At 42.5% G+C, this 19,664-nt stretch overlaps 2 protein-coding genes across 12 annotated transcripts in view; one reads left to right on the top strand and one right to left on the bottom strand.

Annotated features, from left to right (window-relative positions):
- The window catches only part of ANGPT2 (angiopoietin 2), a 58,262-nt gene extending 48,155 nt beyond the window's left edge, over window positions 1–10,107 (top strand). Inside the window, exons 8-9 of the mRNA XM_004021671.6 lie at window positions 3,414–3,544; window positions 6,301–10,107. Of these exons, the coding sequence (XP_004021720.1) occupies window positions 3,414–3,544; window positions 6,301–6,461 (292 nt within the window). The 3' untranslated portion in view covers window positions 6,462–10,107. The remainder of the gene's footprint in view (window positions 1–3,413; window positions 3,545–6,300) is intronic.
- Window positions 1–19,664, bottom strand: part of MCPH1 (microcephalin 1) — a 227,894-nt gene that overhangs the window by 121,700 nt on the left and 86,530 nt on the right. For 10 of the 11 annotated variants that reach the window (XM_060406927.1, XM_042241390.1, XM_015104543.3 and 7 more), the window contains one exon: window positions 9,295–9,372. In XM_060406927.1, coding sequence (XP_060262910.1) covers window positions 9,295–9,372 — 78 coding nt within the window. Of the gene's footprint in view, window positions 1–9,294; window positions 9,373–11,309; window positions 11,466–19,664 lie in introns of those variants that run through there. The other variant, XR_006058182.1, reaches the window with a different exon arrangement.

Below are 19,664 nucleotides of genomic sequence, written 5' to 3'. Positions count from 1 at the left end.
AGGAGACAGACGTCAGCTGGCCTGCAGTCCTGGCTGAACTCCACCGACGCCCAGTACAGAGCCTCTGCTCGATGAAAGTTCCAAGGCCTCAGTAGTTTGGGGGTGGCGGGGGGGAACCTGCGATTTTTAAAGTCCTTGAGCTGGCTTCTCGGGGAGGCCGCAATGGATAGCTCGAGAAAAAACGGGCTGAAAGCCGGCCTGCTGACAGCTACCTGAGATGTGCACAACGTCCAGTGTCCTGCTGAACAGTGGGCCAAAATTCAGAAGCATTTCTGAAGGCATGATTTCTGACAAGCTTTGACACGACTTCTAAGAAGTCAGCCACTGGCTCTCATCACACACAGAGCCGGGCTGCCCAGGGTGGACTGGGGCTCAGACGAGTGAAAAGATAGGTGTCTGGGCTGCAGTGCAGTCCCAGGGGACTCTAAAGAGACCAAAAACTCAATGAAGTTTTAGACATGAGTGGCTGGTCACTGTTTTACCTCCAAGCTAAATATTTTTCCAACTGGCAACAGTTAGAACTCTACAACAGAGAAATTAAAAAGACAGAAAGAACACAAAAATTAAGGATTAGACTATTTACACAAGAAGATTTTACAAAATGGGTCATTACCCTTGTATGCTGACATTATAAAAATATTTTAAACTGTGATGGTTCTTAACAGATATTTCCTTTAGAAACGCAATCAATTTTTAGATACATGATATAAAAAAGCCCATATTTGTTTAAAGCTCAGTTTAATTTACTTGACATTATAGGGCAGATACTACATTGAAAAAATTATTATCCTGATAAAACATGTCAATGTGGTAAGAAAACTGGGGTGTGACTAAAACTTGAAATAACTATAGATACTTCAGAACACCAACTGCATGTAGCAGTTGTTTTTTGCTAAAGGAACTTTCCCCAAATGTTAGAAAACTAAAAAAAATACATGTTATAGGAATGTATAAGTGCATCAATAGAATATGATTCTTTTTACTAAAACTAAGAACTATTTGTATATTAAACCTTAAGAATCGGTCACTTTTGTGGTAAAGAACTGCCTGCCAATGCAGGAGATGTGGGGGACGTGGGTTCGATCCCTGGGTCGGGAAAATCCCCCAGAGAAGGAAATGGCAACCCGCTCCAGTACTCTTGCCTGGGGAATCCAGAGGATCCTGGTAGGCTACAGTCCCTAGGGTCACAAAAAGTTGGACATGACTGAAGTGAGTGAGCACACACACACCAACATTCTGGCAGTTCCATACAAACACTAAGATTTAATTACTAAATATCGGCATTACCTCTCTCACCATTCCACTGTGGTATAAAAGTGATGGGTACCAATTTACAGCAATTTCGAGAATGTGGCTATTCTTGAAAAAGTTTTGAAAAAAGCTAGCTTTATCCAGTGGGCCACACAACAGAAGGCTCTAAAGGGAGCCATTCGTCTTAGTCCTGCCTGCGATTAACGAGACGGGCCGGGACAGGAACTTAAGTCCTTCTGTTATACGGCAGCCTGGGCGGGAGGGGAGCATGGATGCATGCACATGGATGGCCAAGCGCCTTTGCTGTCCCCCTGAGACTATCACAACATCGTTAATCGGCTATACCCCAAATACAAAAGTTTAAAAAAAAAAGGAAAGTGCTTCAAAAGCCCAGAGAGGAGCAGAACTGACGTGAACATGTTACACCAGCGTACAGAGGTTGTGCTAGAGCCCGGGGTCATGACTGGAACACAAGAGGGGCCTGAAATTAAGAAATTCAGTCCCTGCTTTGTGATGAGGTTTCCAGAGTTACAATATTACAAACAATTAAAAAATCTGAGTTACTGACACAGAAGTTACTCAGGGGTAATGTTTTATGGAACCTACTGGGTGAGGTCCCAGGCGCCCTCAACGGCTTCCTTCATAACCACACTCTGGGTGCCCCAGTGTGGAGCCCTCAGAGGGGCAGCTGTGACCAGTCCCCTCTCTGCCACATACGGCGTGTCACTCTGGGCGAGTTCCTGTCTCTGAACCTCAGCCATCCTACCTGTGAGACCGCGTGTGCCGCACACCCACCGTGGGGCTATTCTGGGCACTGACACTCACGCACGGGAGTGCGCGGTGTGGGCGCTGAGAGACAGGTCCCCGGCCAACCTTTCCCTCCGGCTCCACCTTCTGTTCCAAAATGAATTTCAAGAAACTGTACTCCTTCCAAGATAGTTGCCAGCACATGTGACCTGGTGTTCGCAAGTGGCGTCTGCGGGGCTTAGAGAACAGGAGCGTCCCCAGGACGGGAGACTCAGCGACCCTGGCCCCAAGGCCCGCACGGCAACACAGGCTTGGCGCAGGCTCTCGCGCCCCCGGGACCCTGCCTCCCTGGCCCGGGCTCCCCTGGAGCGGGGCAAACCCACCCCTGGCCCTGCTCCCCTCCTCCTGGGCAGGCATGCTGCTGGGGGGAGCCAGATTTTTGCAATCTCCTAAAAGCCAGAGCGCAAAAGAATTGATGCTTTTGAACTGTGGTGCTGAAAAAGACTTGACACTCCCTTGGGCTGCAAGGAGATCCAACCAGTCCATCCTAAAGGAAATCAACCCTGAATATTCACTGGAAGGACTGATGCTGAAACTGAAGCTCCAATACTTCGGCCACCTTATGTGATAAGCTGACTCACTGAGGAAGACTCTGATGCTGGGAAAGACTGAAGGCAGGAGGAGGGGATGACAGAGGATGAGATGGTTGGATGACATCACCGACTCGATGGACATGAACTTGGGCAAACTCTGGAGATGGTGAGGAACAGGGAAGCCTGGCGTGCTGCAGTCCATGGGGTTGCAGAGTTGGACACAATTTGGCGCCTGAACAAAAAGCCCGGGCCATCATCTAGAGTTTAATGAATAGCACGCTTATTGTTTCTCAGTCTGGCAGGTTTGTTACAATACTGTTCACAAATGAGGCCGAGCAGCTACAGGCGTTGTTTTCTACATGGTTCACTAGACTTCTACACCAAGTGCAACGCTCCTTCCTGGTCTGCTGCCCTCCCCACCCCCACTGGTCATTTCGGGCCTTTGATTACTATTTCCATGATATGGAAAGAGGATCTCTTCACAACGTATTTTCCCCTCTTTTGTTTATCTGAAAGCAGCAGGAAAATAAATTATAGGGCCCCGAAGTCCCTGCTGATGCTTGTGCAAGTGATACTCGGTGAAGCTTTCATGAAAACATTCCTCTTTGCCTAAGGGTTTGATGATAAGTTGGTTCCTGTTTATACCAGCACAAAAACATTTTGTCCCGGGTATGCATTAGTGCGCTAACCAGCATAGCACACGCTTCTGTAGAATGAAATTCTTCATTGCAAAAAACTTTCCACTATGATAAATCAACCACCCAAGCCAATTATGTTTTGCCTTTTTTTTTTTTTTTTCTGTTTTTCTTTGCATGCTCACAGGATTCACCTCAAAGGCCTCACAGGGACAGCCGGCAAAATAAGCAGCATAAGCCAGCCAGGAAATGATTTTAGCACGAAGGATGCAGACAACGACAAATGCATTTGCAAATGCTCACAGATGCTCACAGGAGGTGGGAGGACTTTTCTCTCTTCCTATTTGTCTTGGCAAGGAAGGGTTTCAGAGAGTGAAAGGTTGGCTATTCAGACTGCAACCTGTGATCGGTGACAGTGTCCAAATTTCATAACTAGACAGACTTGCTCAATGCAGGGAGGTTTGTTTTTCACTTTTTCGGACTGTTGAGTTTTACGCACGAATGTGATATGGAGCTAGAATTGTCGCTAGGCCAACTGTGTCTCCTCAGGACCTGGCCCTGGCAGGGAGAGGGGCCATGTGACCCTGAGCAAACTCTCCTGAGCTTGTGCTGAATATCAGATGTTAGAAAGATGGTTTAATTCCACCTTGCTGTATTAGAAAGGTTAAGAATTCGAAATGGCAACAAAGCAGTGACGTGGATTCATTAGTATAGGAATGTTTCCAATGAATAACTTATAGTTCAAACAAGAATTTTTCAGTTTGTTAAAAAGATGTCATTAATATATAGCAAACACTTATAATGCAAAGAAAATAACTAAATAAACTCCTTTTCTGTGCATCAAATTAAAATGAATGATAGTCCAGTTTAAATTAAGGCCTTTATTTTCAGGCTGTTCTTGCCTTCTATTGATACCTTCCATGTTAGATCTCTCAAAATAAAAAAGAAACCACATTCAAAAACAAATCCGATATAACAGTCACTTAAATGGCTAGGTGAGTTCTCAGAAGCATGTCAGAGTTTAGTGATAGGGACCAACTGTTAGGAAACCTATTCTTCCGATTCCTAAAACTTTTAAAGTGGAATAACCAGAGCCAGTTAATTGTGACTGAGACCAGACAAAAGTCTGGCAAATGCTGTCAAAGTTAGTTCTTAAAAACACTGAAAGATTGAAATCAGCAACGAAAATTCTGCCAACAGTGCAGACTAAATGTAGAGGCAAACAGGAAACTGGCAGTGTTGAATCTGTAGAGGCCACGAATTGTATCACCAAAAATTCATTCATTACTCACCCAGGAAAACCAGAGGAAAGAGCTGGGGTCAATAAATCTTACAAATATGAGGGACTGCGTCAACAAGAAAAGGATCTAAACTTACCATATGTTAGCACTGCAGTTAAGAACTGTTTACAGGCGAAAGGATTTATTTAAGAAAATAATTTGAAATAAAGTAATTTTCAAGTCTTTCAATGATACTGAGAGACGGAGGCTCCATTAAGAAACTCAGTCTTACGGTTCCTTAGAGAATGTATTTTATGTGTAAGTACATGATGGTAACGTAAGCCTTCCTTATTAGCCAGGCCCCCTTCAGTAATTATTTCAACCAGAGAATGCTATTATGCGGATTGTGTAAAAGCTGCCTGTCTCCCCCATCGACCATAATAATCCCTTTTAAAGCCAACCAGGGGAAGGAGGTGGGGGAGTGAGCCCTTGGAATCCTTCCTGTTTGCCATTCCCACACTGAGCCCAGCTGTCCATCGGGTGACAGCGGTTTTCAGACCACCCGAACGTCAGGAGCTACTCAGGAGAGCATCAGTGCATTAATAACCAAGGAAACAACAGATTTATTTACTCAGATTAAGATTTAGGGCTGAGAGTGAAAGTGGAAAGCAGACGGGAGAGAAGAAATGCAGCCCGAGAGAGAGAGTGTAGAGGTCAGATTCCAAGCTGTGGTTTGGACCACAGAGAAGCCAGCTAACTTCTTGCATGTATAGTAAATTCAATAGCTGAGTCAGGCAGCAGGCTGTGGAATGGACAGACTCATAAGTGTGTAATATTCCTGAATATTATGAAGGATTATGAGCCTCACACGCAGATGTCTTATTAAATCAACATTAATCTGAATCAAGTAATGGAGCTGTTACCCCCAGGAAAGAGTTTAGGCATCTGGATGGAATAATTGGTGACCACAGAGCAGCATGTGAGTATCAGAATAGAATATACGCCCCAGAATACTTTTAAAGAAATAAAACAGGCCCTATCAATACTTGCCCCGAGGTAATGGTCACGTTATTTCTTTTATTAGGTTTGGAGATATCAAGAATAGTTGTTATTTTTTTCTGTGTTTTAAAATTTTATACAAATGGCATCAACTGCGTATGTCCTCCCAACACAATATGAAGATTTATCTGGATTAAGGCATGTAGATTGAGGTCACTCCTCTCCTCACAAACCCAAGGCCCTGGAGAATGGTGTTACCCCAGACTAGTCCTTCACGTGTAGGTGTGGACGCCCCCCGAGACCCCCACTTTACTTTAGGGCACACACCACTACAGCCTTAAATTTCCTTTTTGTTTCTGGGACTTGAAGATTTGCTTTTTATCTAGTTCCACTGAGTACTTAAAATCTAGGGCCACGCTTTCAACAAAAAGGCTTTCTTTGTTAGCGGGAGGGCAGCCCGAGTCGGTCCCGTCCACCGTGTGGCTGGGACAGGATGGACGGTGGGCCTGGCCCCATGAGACCCAGCCACCCGTTCTGCAGGCTCTGACCCTCCCCACTTTCAGCTGTGCCCTGGCTCTCCCAGCCTTGTTGGCGGGTGACTGGCCCTTCCCCACAGCACAGAGGAGTAAGCAAGTTCCTAAGAACGTGTGCCTTAGGGAGCCATGGTCCAATCAGCGCAGAGGTGGAGAGCCACGCTCCCCCCGCCAGGCGGCTCTCCCCACACTCGGGAGCGGCGCCGGGCGCGCGCGTCACAGGCCTGGGATGCGGCTCTCCGAACAGCTGGCATCTCCCGCTCAGCGGTGAGACAGTCAGGGCTGCCTGGCTGCTAATTCCTTCTGTGCTTCCCTTTCACAGGCTGGTGGTTTGATGCCTGTGGTCCCTCCAACCTGAATGGAATGTACTACCCACAGAGGCAGAACACAAATAAGTTCAACGGTATTAAGTGGTACTACTGGAAGGGCTCGGGCTACTCACTCAAGGCCACGACCATGATGATCCGTCCAGCAGATTTCTAAACTCTGGCACACACCTGAGGGACAATGTCTTGCCCTGTTTCCAGAGACCTGCTCCCAAAGCAGTAAAAGACTGCGCACTGTCTCCGCATCTGCCTTGGACGAACTGCCCGCTCTCGGTGCGGAAGGGGCCGTGAGCTCCCAGTGCAAGCCCCGTGAGGCTTATCCCTTGAACCCGCATCACTCAGTGAACCGACGCACAACCCCAGACAAGCCACAGCCTGGTGTGGTGACCCGGCAGAAAGCCTTCGGGGAGATAAATTTAAGCTCGCGAACGAGACTGACAATTTACAGACTCTGTTGTCACAACCAAGAATGTTATGCGCGAGATGATCAGTAAATAACTGGAAAACAGAACACTTATGCTGTGTAGTAGAGATAACCTTGGAACTGCATTTTTCCAAGCACTGTTTATAGACTGTGTAAATATCTATATGTCCTAAATTCAGCATCGCTATCATAATTAAAAGGAAGAAAAAATTCTGCAAGCCATAAAAATACATTATATATTCAGGGATTTTTGTGAGAAGGGGTTATTAGTAGTTTCAATATTTGGAGAAGGAAAAACATAGCTAATGCATTTTCATGCCTCCTCTTAGGAGCTTTAAATTTTCATTTTGAGAACAGCATATTTACGTGTGTATTGACAGCTTAGTTTTAAGTTAATGCTCAAATATATATATTTCAAAGTTTCCATGGTGAAAACTTTCAGGATCTCTGAAATTATTAATAGAAACATGTGTTCTTTTAGTATATATGAAGATTGTACTATTTTTTCCTGCCTTGCTGTTAAATATGAAGGTATTTTTAGTAATTAAATATAACTTATTAGGTGAGATGACCACATTTAACTTCTATGACAATATTTACAGCATTGTAATTTGACTCTGAAACAAATGATTGTGCTTCATGACAAGGAAAATCTTGATTTTTAATGAAGAAAATTATACATTTAATTTCATGACAAATAGGCTTTCCTATCTTTTACTTACTATTCTAGAACAGAAGTCTTGTTTCTCTTCTACCAAGACGTATTTTAGGGAAGTAGGCTACAATGTAGTTTGTGGTTGAGAAACCTTTCCATTTGAAATACTTACAAAGCTTTACTTCTCAAGCTAGATTCACCCCACAAGTTAGTGAGGGGAAAACCATAATTTGCATCAGTAACAATAACTTAAATCCTACTAAACCAGCAGTCAACTTAAAAAAAAGTGTTCTGGAGTGCAAAACCAAAATCTGATATTTATATAATAGAATATGCAAATATTTACAGAACATTTCGAGAGCACAGATTTAAGCTCAGGACTGTGAAAACTCCTAGAGTTTTAACTCTGTTAAAGCTCTAGGATACAATTAATACTAATGACATTTGTGTTATGCACCATAATTTGGAAGCCATTTCTCATATATTCACATTTGAGTCAGATGTTAGGAAACTTAGAGCCAAGTCTGCAGCCAGTGTTTACCTGTATCTGTCTCACCTCACACTATTCTACCACTACATTTTTTTCTTACCTAATTTATTTCATCACCACATCTCCCCTTTCTGAACTTAGTTTCATAACACCCAGGTGTTGCTGAGCAGACTCTGAACACATTTGTATCTTCCCAACAAATACATTAACAAGCAAGTAACCTCCCGTCTCAGAACAGCTACTCAGTACGTGTAAGAAAGCACTGTAAATTCAACAGAGGTTGACTGTACACATGGCTTTGCACCGAGCTAAAAAACAACTGATAATAAGAAAATATCCCTGCTCCAGAAGATACCATACGTTTTCATAATATCTCAATGACCATATGACAGATGCTGAGGTGGGGAAACGGAATTACAGGAAGAACTGGCAACAATCCACTTAATTTACAGCACTTGTCCATGGAGGCAGATAAGGTGAGTTTCAGAGGTAAACATCACCGTGGTTCTCAGTGTGACATATACTCTCTCATGGCAGAGAATGGGGGAATTTGCATCTTTACTTCACACTTCAACTCCTTACCTGGTATTTCAAACAACACATCTTGCTGAGAGGAATTTTTCCTCTTCTTAAGAAAACATTTATAAAGCCAAGACCAAATCAAAACAGCAATCTCAAAAATGGAAACAGAAACGACAACTAAATAAGCCCCAGGAAGGCAGAGTTCAATTTCTTTACTATGTGACAGTCATATGGCATTCTCAAAGCTGAAAAACCTGGAGATGGGTCACAGATTACAGATCATCAATTATCTTTCAGGTATAATCTTTTGAAAGAATAATCTGTTACAAACCAGTTAACATTTGAAAACAAAAGCCAACTTCTGCACAATCTGCCTTCCAAACAAACCTGAAATTACCTACTTATTAATCTTTAAAAACACTGGAACCTGGAACTTTCCCACTAAGAATCTAAAATACCAGAAAGTCAGTAAAGCTGAAGTTAAGTTTTAGAAAAACCACCAAAACAGAAAGACAACATCATAATGCTAGCACGCAGCAATTTTTATACCTATCAGTTCTATCTGTTAATAGTAACAGCATTATTACTTGAAGTAGTAAGCAAGACATAATAGCACTTTCTCAAGAATCTTGTCTTCTTTCATTTCTGTGTTTCTCGATCCTAAGGACTTTCATAATTAAATTTTGGGGGGTTATATTTCTCACGACTTTTTGAGGGATGGTCTCACATTTATTCTCACAAATAGACAAAATGTGTTAACTTTCGCAGATGTGCCATTTTAGTTATAAGCGTAATTGCTATTGATTTAATTTTAAAAACTTGAGTATGTATCCATGCCAACAATAATTTCCTGAAAATACCAAATTGCACTTATCATCATAAAATAATGTGTGACTTACAGGAGCTGCAGGGAAGTAGTTAGACAGTTCAAATGGTTCCTCGGAAATCCAGTGACCCATTTCCAAAGACCACAGCACCTGTAAGTGACAGAAGCAGCAGAGCACGTTTAATAAATCTGTCAGGCTTTTGGCAGACAATAGCCCACCTTAAAGATACAGCAAACCGAAAACAGAACAAACAAAAAAACCCCAGCAGTAACTACACACTACACGGATCTGAAGCAAGCATCTTCAACACGGAAGGGCTATCAGAATCTTCAGGTTGTGTAAATGTTACAAATATTAATGAATGCTTGGTTAAGGAAAAACATCTCTGGATGGCTAGAAGCCTGGGTTATTATTATATCTTAGTGAGGCCAAATACTGAACACCACTCTACTTCTAAACATGTGAAACACTACATCTTCCTAAATTCCAGTTTTTAGTTTAGACAGGTGTTAAGACCATCTTAAGCAAATAACACAGACTCTTATTAATTAAAACACTCCATATATTTGGAGAAGATAGATCACAAACTTAATTTCAAAAAGCGAAACTTCTGGGGTGTGACTTTATTTCTATCATTTGCTAATATCTTTAGGAGAAGCTTTCCATAACACACTGGGAAACCCTTCTCACCCTTCAGAAGAGTAAAATGTCTCATGCCATAAACAAGCTTCATCATCATCATCAGAACATTTTAGAATAATCGCAACAATGCCTTTGTTTTCACTTCGACAACATTTGAGATTCTGCACTCATCTCTATGACCAAACTCCCTGAATATCTGTGTGAATTGAACTACAACTAAAATAAACAAACTGAATCCCGTAACTCACACTTATCTTTTAATCTGCAATTTCCTTCTTTCCTGCAGTCAGTGAATTCATTCTGTTTCTCCAGAGCTGTGATGTAAAGTTTAAGGGTCCTTCGTGGACTTACTAGGAATGAAGTCTAAACCTTCCTTTTTGGTAGTTTCTAAACTTCGGAACCATCCGTGGAATATCAGTCTGAAATATCTCCTTTTTAATATTAAACCTAGTACTTACCCAACATGGCACAGCATTTTGTTTCTGAGACAAAGTGAGTATGACGGTGGAATAAAGATAAGAATGGAATATAGGGTCTGAGTGGCCATTCTCAGCACTGGCCCAGATCTTACTTTCAACAGATGTGTTTTCTTATTCAACAGCCATTTCTTTCTGCTCACGATCCATTCATCTGTGAACAACTTATTGACAGCCTACCAAGCTGGGTCCTGGAAATCCAAACCCAGACCTAGAAGGATTTACCCTCTTGCAGGAGGCATGAAGGGAAACTATAAAGGCTGGTTTCTCCAAAGCAGTGCTGGGCACACTTACAAGAGGAGGCAAACTAGCTCAGGCCGGGAGAGCCACGGCAGGGTCCACAGAGGGGCTGACCCTGAGTAAACGTTCACGAGGCAAAGGCAGAGACTGGGGAGAGAGGAGAAGGCACCTCAGCATGGGGAGAAGGCCACGTCTCGGGACGGCACTGAGGCAGGCGCTTTCTTCTGGCTGCAGTAGAGGGAGCTTTGGAAGAGGCAGTCAGAAAGCAGGGTTGGCGGCTCCACACGGCAGGGAAGCTTTGCTAGCACACCCTGTTTCCAGCCCCGTGTGCCAAGGACATCGGTGCAAGCACAACTGTTGGGCAGGAGAGTCAGAAGACACGTCACGAAAGATGCAACAAACAGCCTGCGGCGCTCACACTGACACAATGGGAAAGGGGTGAAAAAACGGAGAAAATCTGCCTCCGTTAGAGACAAAGCAATGAGCTGGGTTCTCAGGGACCCTAATCTTCAAACAGATCTGTGTGTACCTGGGCATTTTGTCATTGAATTCTCTTTTTTCTTTCCCCCTGATTTTTACCGCATAACTAACATTAAAAAAAAAAAGAATATCTTAATTCAATGAAAGAAGGTATTAGAAAATTATAACTCTACACTGAAATCATGTTTGTACACAGTTCTTTATGGGTGGTTAAAATAACCCACTGCAGTAACATACTGTTTGCCTTACTTTTTATCAGTCAATGTGTGTTATCGTTTTCAGAGACACATTAGCTCCCTACAAACTCGTATGATTAGGCCTGGAAATAAACCGTGGCAAGTTTCAAGCTCAGGCTCACTTCCGACAGGAAGCACGCGGAGGAGCAGCACAGCGAGAAGCGCAGCCCTGCAACGAGAGAACCCAGGGAAGCAGCCTTAAAAACGGCTTTGGAATGTGAGCTCAGACGCAATCCACATTAAAACGTCAACCGACTTAAACAACCTCTGGGAGAAAATTTACGTTCTCTGAATGTGTCCCTTTCTAAATATTTTGAAAATAAAACCCTCAGGCATCTACAGTAGCATTTTGGTGAGTGAATTAATAAATTTAATTTATGTAGGCGTCCAAGGAATGAGTACTGTACAGATAGCAGAAAACATCGATTGTAATGAAATCATCAAATCAGACTGTACATTTTTTTTAGAGTGCAAATTTTTTGCTTTAGTGTTTTCATTAGCTAGATTTATCTTTACCTTAGTAGCGTATTCAAAAGCAGGAAAATCTACTCTGTAAGATGGCAGGTAAGGCTGCAAGTTTAGTTAAAAATACAAGGTTAGGGACTTCCCTGGTTGTCCAGTGGCTACTAAGACTCCAAGCTCCCTGGGTTTGATCCTTGGTAAGGGAACTAGATCCCACACGTCACAACTAAGAGTTAGCATGCTGCAACTAAGGATTCTGCTTGCCGCAAGGAAAACTGAAGACCATATGTGCAGCAACTGAGGCCCAGAGCAAATAAATAAGTAAAAACATTAAATAAGTAAACAAAAGTCAGTACTAAATAAACAAATAAAAGGTTAACTGGGTATATATTTCTCACAATAAACATGAAAGAATGAAAATAATCGAGAAGCTATCTAAAGCAAGAATGGGGCTGCATGAATACAGAGGACCAAATCCCATGAACACAGCCCTTAAAATGAGGGCTGCAAATGAATACATTTCTAACATTTTAAAAATGGTTACTCATAAAACTTGAACCCTGTTGATGAATTTAAATAGGACCCAACTTCTTGCTCTATTATTAGATTAATAGTTAACGATCAGAGAGCTTCCCATAATGTAGGACTGACTATGCAATTAATTCCATACCAGGCAAAACCCAAACAGTTTTCTCTCATTTTATATCTGCCTCATCATTTGAACAGGGTGAGGAGTGTAACTACAGTGAACCCGAGCCAGACAATGGCTCTGAGCTTAAATGCAGGTCAAAAAGAGCATCGGACACAAGGAAGAAAATGAAGCCTGCTACAATTAAACAGAGCAAAGTGAGTATAGCTTATTTTCACCATCCCGTAAGCCTCAACAAAAATGATGGAACTAAGGGGAATGGGGAAAAAGGCAGATGCAACATGATGATGCTTTGAAGTTGCGAAGCAGGTGGGTTAAGTGGTAACTGACCTGGAAGAGCAAAGAAAGCTCAAGCTTCAATGTCTAGAAAGGGAGTCAGCATTAAATTCCTTCCACAGATTACCAGGAAGGCAGGGAAAGTGGTTACTACTAACCTGTGAAAATGCAGTGTAGAACAGAATGAGAAAGAGAAATCTCCTACGTCCTGCCCACCCTCTTCTGGAATAAGACTAAAATCAGACAGACTTTCTGGGAGCAGTGGTGAGAAGTAGGGACAACGTCTACAGCAGAGCCCTCACCCCAAGACACGAGCACAGAGCCATGATTTGTCAGGGAAACAAGTCAGCTCAGGGGAAAACAGATACACAGATAATGACCCATGGACTTCCCTCTGTCAAACACCTCCACCTTATCAGAAGATTTATACACTCAGGCAAACAGGATTTCAATCAGTCCTCATTATTAAACATGACTTTCTCCTCATTGGATAAGAGCCTCTAGTATGAAAACAGAGAACAAAACAAACCAAAGGGAATTCCTGGGATGACAGTGATGGGAAGCCCCAGGATACCAGCTGCTTGGGAGACCAAGGGAAAACCAGTCTCGAGGGGAGCAGAAGAACAAAGGGATTCAGGGGGTGGGAACCCCAAGAAAACCAGATGGGACTGGAGAACTATCCGGTGTGCAGACAGTTACGGAGAAAAAGCTAAAATGCTTTTAGAAATTTTTGCAGTGAGTTAGTAGTAGGCACATAGGAAAAAAATAAACCGAAGTAATGAAAATGACTGTCAATGACTAGCTTAATGACTGTCAATGATTAGCTTAAGAAAAACAAACAAAAATTACCAGAAACAAAATAGCATCATCGTATATAATATGACTCAGCTTAAACAGCATGCACATAGTCACCTGTGTGTACGCAGATGTGAATGAGTGCGTATTTACACGCATATATAGCATGGCAAACAAAAGCCAGACCACACTGGGTAGATGGGAGGGGACGTGTACGTCACAGTGAAAGCTATACGGTCACATTTTAATCTCCTATAGAGGACGGCTATAGATGATGTCTATGAGAAAAAAAAGGAAACAAAACAAAAACCCAGGAAAAGCATTTTATTTAGAAATATGCAAATAAAATATCAGAAAGATATTTTAGGAGAGAGTTTGGGCTGGGAAACAACATGTCAGGGAGTGCCATTTCTATTAGAGGCCTCATAAATTACACTTGATTCTGAAAACATTTTATTTGGGGGTAATTTCACCCTTATGAAAGAACTGCCAAAACAGTACAAAGAGTTCTCCACCAGCCACCTAGACTCCTGTATAGTCCATGGGGTCGCAGAGTCGGACTCGACTGAGCTGCTTTCACTTCACTAGATGCCGCTCACGCGAAGTCTCCAACTTAGCCCTTCTCTTAGAGACGTGCGCTGCACCTAGAACCAGCTCGTCAATGTCTACAGAAACATCTTGGTGGACTGGTATCTATTTCCTTTTATTTAGGTCTCTTAAAATTTTTTTCTTAAGTGTTTTGTAGTTTCCAGTATACAGATCCTGCAAATATTCTGTCAGATTTAGTTAAATATTTCAACTTCTGGGGTTGCTAATATAAATGGCATTAAAAAAAAAAAGGGATTCCAGGTGTTCATAGCTAGTAAACAAAAATACAACCAAACTTTGTATATTGTCTTTGTAACCTGTAATCTTGCTTAACTCAACTCACTAGCTGTAGGAGTTTTTCTGTAGACATGGTCACATCATCTATGTAAACAATCATGTCTTACATAAGTAGACAGTTCTATTTCTTTCTCAGTCTATGTGCATACTTTTTCTTGCTGGTTAGGACTTCCAATACAACGCAGAGAGGAGTAGTGAAAGCATTAAAGTTGCCTGGACAATTTTGTGAGGCAGATTAATTTGGTTTATTATGATAGCATAAACGCAAATTGTTCTTGAGTATAAATTAATGTGTCTATGGAAAGCACAAGATTTTTTAAGTAAAAAAAAATCACCTATTCTTATTTGGTACTGGTGCTGACTAATTATCACAGCTTTTATTAGGTTCTTCAACTCTCTATTCCCCATAAAATAGTTAGAACATTCTGAAGGGTCAAAAGAACTAAATGCCCCTTTCTGAATCAGAACCCATTAAACTAATTTTTTTTCTTAAACAGTCACTTTGTTATTTAATCACTAAGTCGTGTCCCGATTCTTTGCGACCCCATAGACTATATCCTGCCAGGCTCCTCTGTCCATGGGATTTCCCAGGCAAGAAAACTGGGGTGGGCTGCCATTTCCTTCTCCAGGGGATTTTCCTGATGTAGGGACTGAATTCGCATCTCCTGCATTGCCCCTTCATGGATCACTGCCTCGTTGTGATTAAAAGGGCTTGCGTAACTCAGTGAAGCTATGAGCCACGCTCTGCAGGGCCACCCGAGACAAATGGGTCATATGTCTCCATAGGGACACGCCTCCACCCGAGACAGTGGAGAGTTCTGATAAAATGCGAGGCACTGGAAGAGGGACTGGCAAACCAACCCAGTATACTTGCCATGAGAGCCCCCATGAGCTGTATAAATAGGCAAAAAGATATGACACTGAAAGATGAGTCCTCCAGGTCAGGAGGTGTCCAGTGTGCTACTGGGGAAGAGCAGAGAGCGACTACTCACAGCTCCAGAAAGGATGAAGCAGCCGGGCCAAAGCAGAAATTACATTCAGCTGTGGATCTGTCTGGTGATCAAAGTAAAATCTGATCCTGGAATGTTAGGTCCATGAATCAAGGTAAACTGGACATGGTCAAACAGGAGATGGCAAGAGTAATATCAACATCTCAGGAATCAGTGAACTAAAAGGGATGGGAATGGTTGAATTTAATTCAGATGACCATTATATCTACTACTGTAGGCAAAAATCCCTTACAAGAAATGGAGTATCCCTCATAATCAACAGAAGTCCAAAATGCAGTACTTGGGTACAACCTCAAAAATGACAGAATGACCTTGGTTCTTTTCTAAGGCAAAACATTAAACATCACAGTAATTCAAGTCTATGCCCCAACCACCAATGCCAAAGAAGCTGACGTTGATCAGTTCTATGAAGACCTAGAAGACCTTCTAGAATTAACACCAAAAAAAGATGTCTTACTCATCACAGGAGATTGGAGTGCTGAGGTAGGAAGGCAAGAGATACCCACAGTAACAAGCGAGTTTTGCTTTGGAGTACAAAATGAAGCAGGGCAAAAGCTAACAGAACTGTGTCAAGAGAACACACTGGTCATAGCAAACACCCTTTTTCAACAACAGGGGGCTTCCCTGGTGGCTCAGAGGTTAAAGCGTCTGCCTGCAATGTGGGAGACCTGGGTTCGATCCCTGGGTTGGGAAGATCCCCTGGAGAAGGAAATGGCAACCCACTCCAGTATTCTTGCCTGGAGAATCCCATGGACGGAGGAGCATGGTGGGCTATAGTCCACGAGTCGCAAAGAGTCGGACACGACTGAGTGACGTCACTTTCACTTTTCTTTTTTCAATAACACGAGAGACAACTTTACACGGGGACATCACCAGATGGTCAATACCAAAATCAGATTGATTACATTCTCTGTAGCCAAAGATGGAGAAGCTATATACAGTCAGCAAAAACACGACCTGGGGCTGTTTGTGGCTCAGATCATCAGCTTCTCATAGCGAAATTCAGGCTTAAACTAAAGAAAGTGGGGAAAACCACTATGTCAGGCAGGTATTACTTAAATAAAATCCCCTATGAATATATAGCAGAGGTGACCAATGGATTCAAGATATTTGGCCTAGTAAACAGAGAGCCTGAAAAACTATGGACAGAGATTCATAATACTGTACAGGAGGCAGTGAACAAAACCATCCCGAAGAAAAAGAAAAGCAAGAAGGCAAAGTGGCTGTCTGAGAAGGCTTTACAGAAAGCTGAAGAAAGAAGAGAAGCAAAAAGCAAGGGAGAAAGGGAAAGGTACACCCAGTTAAATGCAGAGTTCCACAGAATAGCAAGGAGAGATAAGGGCTTCTTCAATGGACAATGGAAAAACTAGAGGAAAGAAGGAGAAAGACTTGAGATCACCTCAGGAAAATTAGAAACATTTCATCGAAAAACGGCACAATAAAGGGCAGAAATGGTAAAGATCTAACAAAACAGAAGAGATCAAGAAGAGATGGAAAGAATACCCAGAAGAACTGTACAAAAAAGATCATAAAGACCCAGATAACTGTGATGGTGTGGTCACTCACCCAGAGCCAGACATTCTGGAGTGTGAAGACAAGTGGGCCTTAGGAATAGGAAGCACAGCAGACAATAAAGCTAATGGAGGTGACGGAATTCCAGCAGAGTTATTTAAAATCCTAAAAGACAAAGCTATCGAGGTGCTCCTCAGGAGGCACAGTGGTAAGGAATACACCCACCAATGCAGAAGACAGGCTTGATTTCTAGGTCTGGAAGATCCCTTGGAGTAGGAAATGGCGACCCATTCCAGTATTCTTGCCTGGGAAATTCCACGGAGAGAGGAGCCTGGTGGTCCCTGGGACCGAAAAGAGTCAGACAGGACTGAGTACATGCACATACATCCCAGTGCTGCGCTCAGTATGTCAGCAAGTCTGTACACCCAGCAGTGGCCAAGGACTGGAGGAGGTCGCCCTAACTCCCAAGGAGGGCGGTACTGAAGAGCGTGCTAGCCATCGGACAGTCACACGCATCTCTCACCTAGAAAGGTTATGCTCGAAATCCTGCACGCTAGGCTTCAGCACACGTGAACTGAGAACTTAAAGATGTTCGATCTGGGTTTAGGAAAGGCAGAGGAACCAGAGATCAAACTGCCAGCACTCACTGAATCATAGAGAAAGCAAGACAATTCCAGAAAAACATCTACCTCTGTTTCACTGATTATGCTGAAGTCTTTGCTTCTGTGGATCATGACAAACTGTGGAAAACTCTTTAAGAGATGAGAATCCCAGACCATCTTACCTGTCTCCTGAGAAACTTTTATGCAGGTAAGGAATCAGCAGTTAGAACCTTCTATGGAACAACTAACTGGTTTAGGACTGAGAAAGGAGTACAACTAGGCTGTTTACTGCCACCTGTTTATTTAACTCACACACAGAGCACATCATGTGAAATGCCGGGCTGGATGAATTGCAAGCCAGAATCAGGACTGCTGAGAGAAATATCAACAACCTCAGACACGCGGATAATGTTACTCCAGTGGTAGAAAGGGAGGAAGAACTCAAGAACCTCTTGATGCAGGTGAAAGACGAGAGTGAAAAAAATGGCTTAAAACTCAGTATTAAAAAAAGGAAGATCATGGCATCCGGTCTCATCACTTCACGGCAAACAGATGGGGAAAGTGTGGGAGCAGAGACAGATCTCCTCTTCTTGGGCTCTAAAATCAACACAGATGGTGACTGCAGCCATGAAGTTAGAAGGCGATTGCTTCTTGGCAGGAAAGGTATGGCAAACCCAGACAGCGTGTTAAAAACAAGACATCACTTTGCTGACAAAGGTCCGTAGAGTCAAGGCTAAGGTCTTTCTAGTAGTCAAGTATGGATGTGAGAACTGGACCATAAAGAAGGCACAGTACCGAAGAATTGATGCTTTCCGACTGTGGTGCTGGAGAAGTTTCTTCAAAGTTCCCTGGACAACAAGGAGATCAAACCAGTCAACCTTAAAGGAAATCAACTGTGAATGCTGATGGGAAGGACTGACGCTGAAGCTCTAATACTTTGAGTGCCCGATGCGAACAGGTGACTCACTGGAAAAGACCCTGATGCTGGGAAAGACTGAAGGCAGAAGAAAAGGGCAGTAGAGGATAAGATGGTTGGATGGCATCACCAATTCAATGAACATGAACTTGGGCCAACTCTGGGAGATGGTGAGGGACAGGGAAGCCTGCTGTGATGTAGTCCATGGGGTCTCAAAGAGTTGGACACGATTTGGTGACTGAACAACAACTCCTGCGTTGGCAGGAGATTCTTTACCACTGAGACATCAGGGTAATATTTACTTTAATTTCTTAATAGTTTACTGTCTAAAAAATTTTCTTCAGTAGTCTTAAAAATTAATTTATTCAGAGTATTTAACAAGCAAAGACACTAAACAAGTTACCCTTAATTTTTTGCATTTCAAAAAAAAAAAGGGAAAACAATACTTATTTCCATGTATAAGAGATTTTAGAAGGTCGGTGAGAGAGAAGCAAATTATGAAAGGGATCTGTGGTGTTGATAACCACAACTACAAAGGAAGCCGATGTAACTTACTTGAGAGCATTACTAATTGGCTTGAAACCATTTATTAACATTCACGATGTCTTAGTGTAACTGTAGTATTGTTTATTCCCAGTTTCTAAACAGCCAGGCTAATCAATCATTGTTTTTGGACTTGTCTCCAGACCATACCACCTACCATACACAACTGCTAAAATTCAACTGCATTTTGGGACTAAGAACATACTGTGAACATAGCAGCCAAGGGAAAAAAAACGGGGGTGTCTGCTCTATGGGAAAAGTCAACAATACTCTTTGAATACAAAGAACTTCATATTGTATAAAATGCCAATTAAGTAATTAAAATTCAAATCTGATGGTTTAGAAACTTGTGCCACAGATTTAATCCAAGGGAATCTACTTGATTTCAAACAGGTTGAAAGTATATGTATTTTCTCCTTTAATTACTGAAAAGATATAATTAAATTAAATTAAACTTTCTGCCCTTCCATCTCCAGTAGTCATGTACCGATGTGAGAGTTGCACCCTAAAGAGGGCTGAATGTGGAAGAATTGATGCTTTCAAACTGTGGTGCTGGAGAAGACTCTTGAGAGTCCTTTGGACTGCAAGGAGATCCAACCAGTCCCTCCTAAAGGAGATCAGCCCTGAATATTCACTGGAAGGACAGATGCTGAAGCTGAAGCTCCAACACTTTGGCCACCTGATGCCAAGAGCCGACTCACTGGAAAAGACCTTGATG

The sequence above is a fragment of the Ovis aries genome, chromosome 26 (assembly GCF_016772045.2).
Source record: "Ovis aries strain OAR_USU_Benz2616 breed Rambouillet chromosome 26, ARS-UI_Ramb_v3.0, whole genome shotgun sequence".
Classification (NCBI taxonomy): Eukaryota; Metazoa; Chordata; class Mammalia; order Artiodactyla; family Bovidae; genus Ovis; species Ovis aries.
Note: the sequence above shows the minus strand (reverse complement) of the source record. Positions and strands in the feature narration are given on the sequence as shown.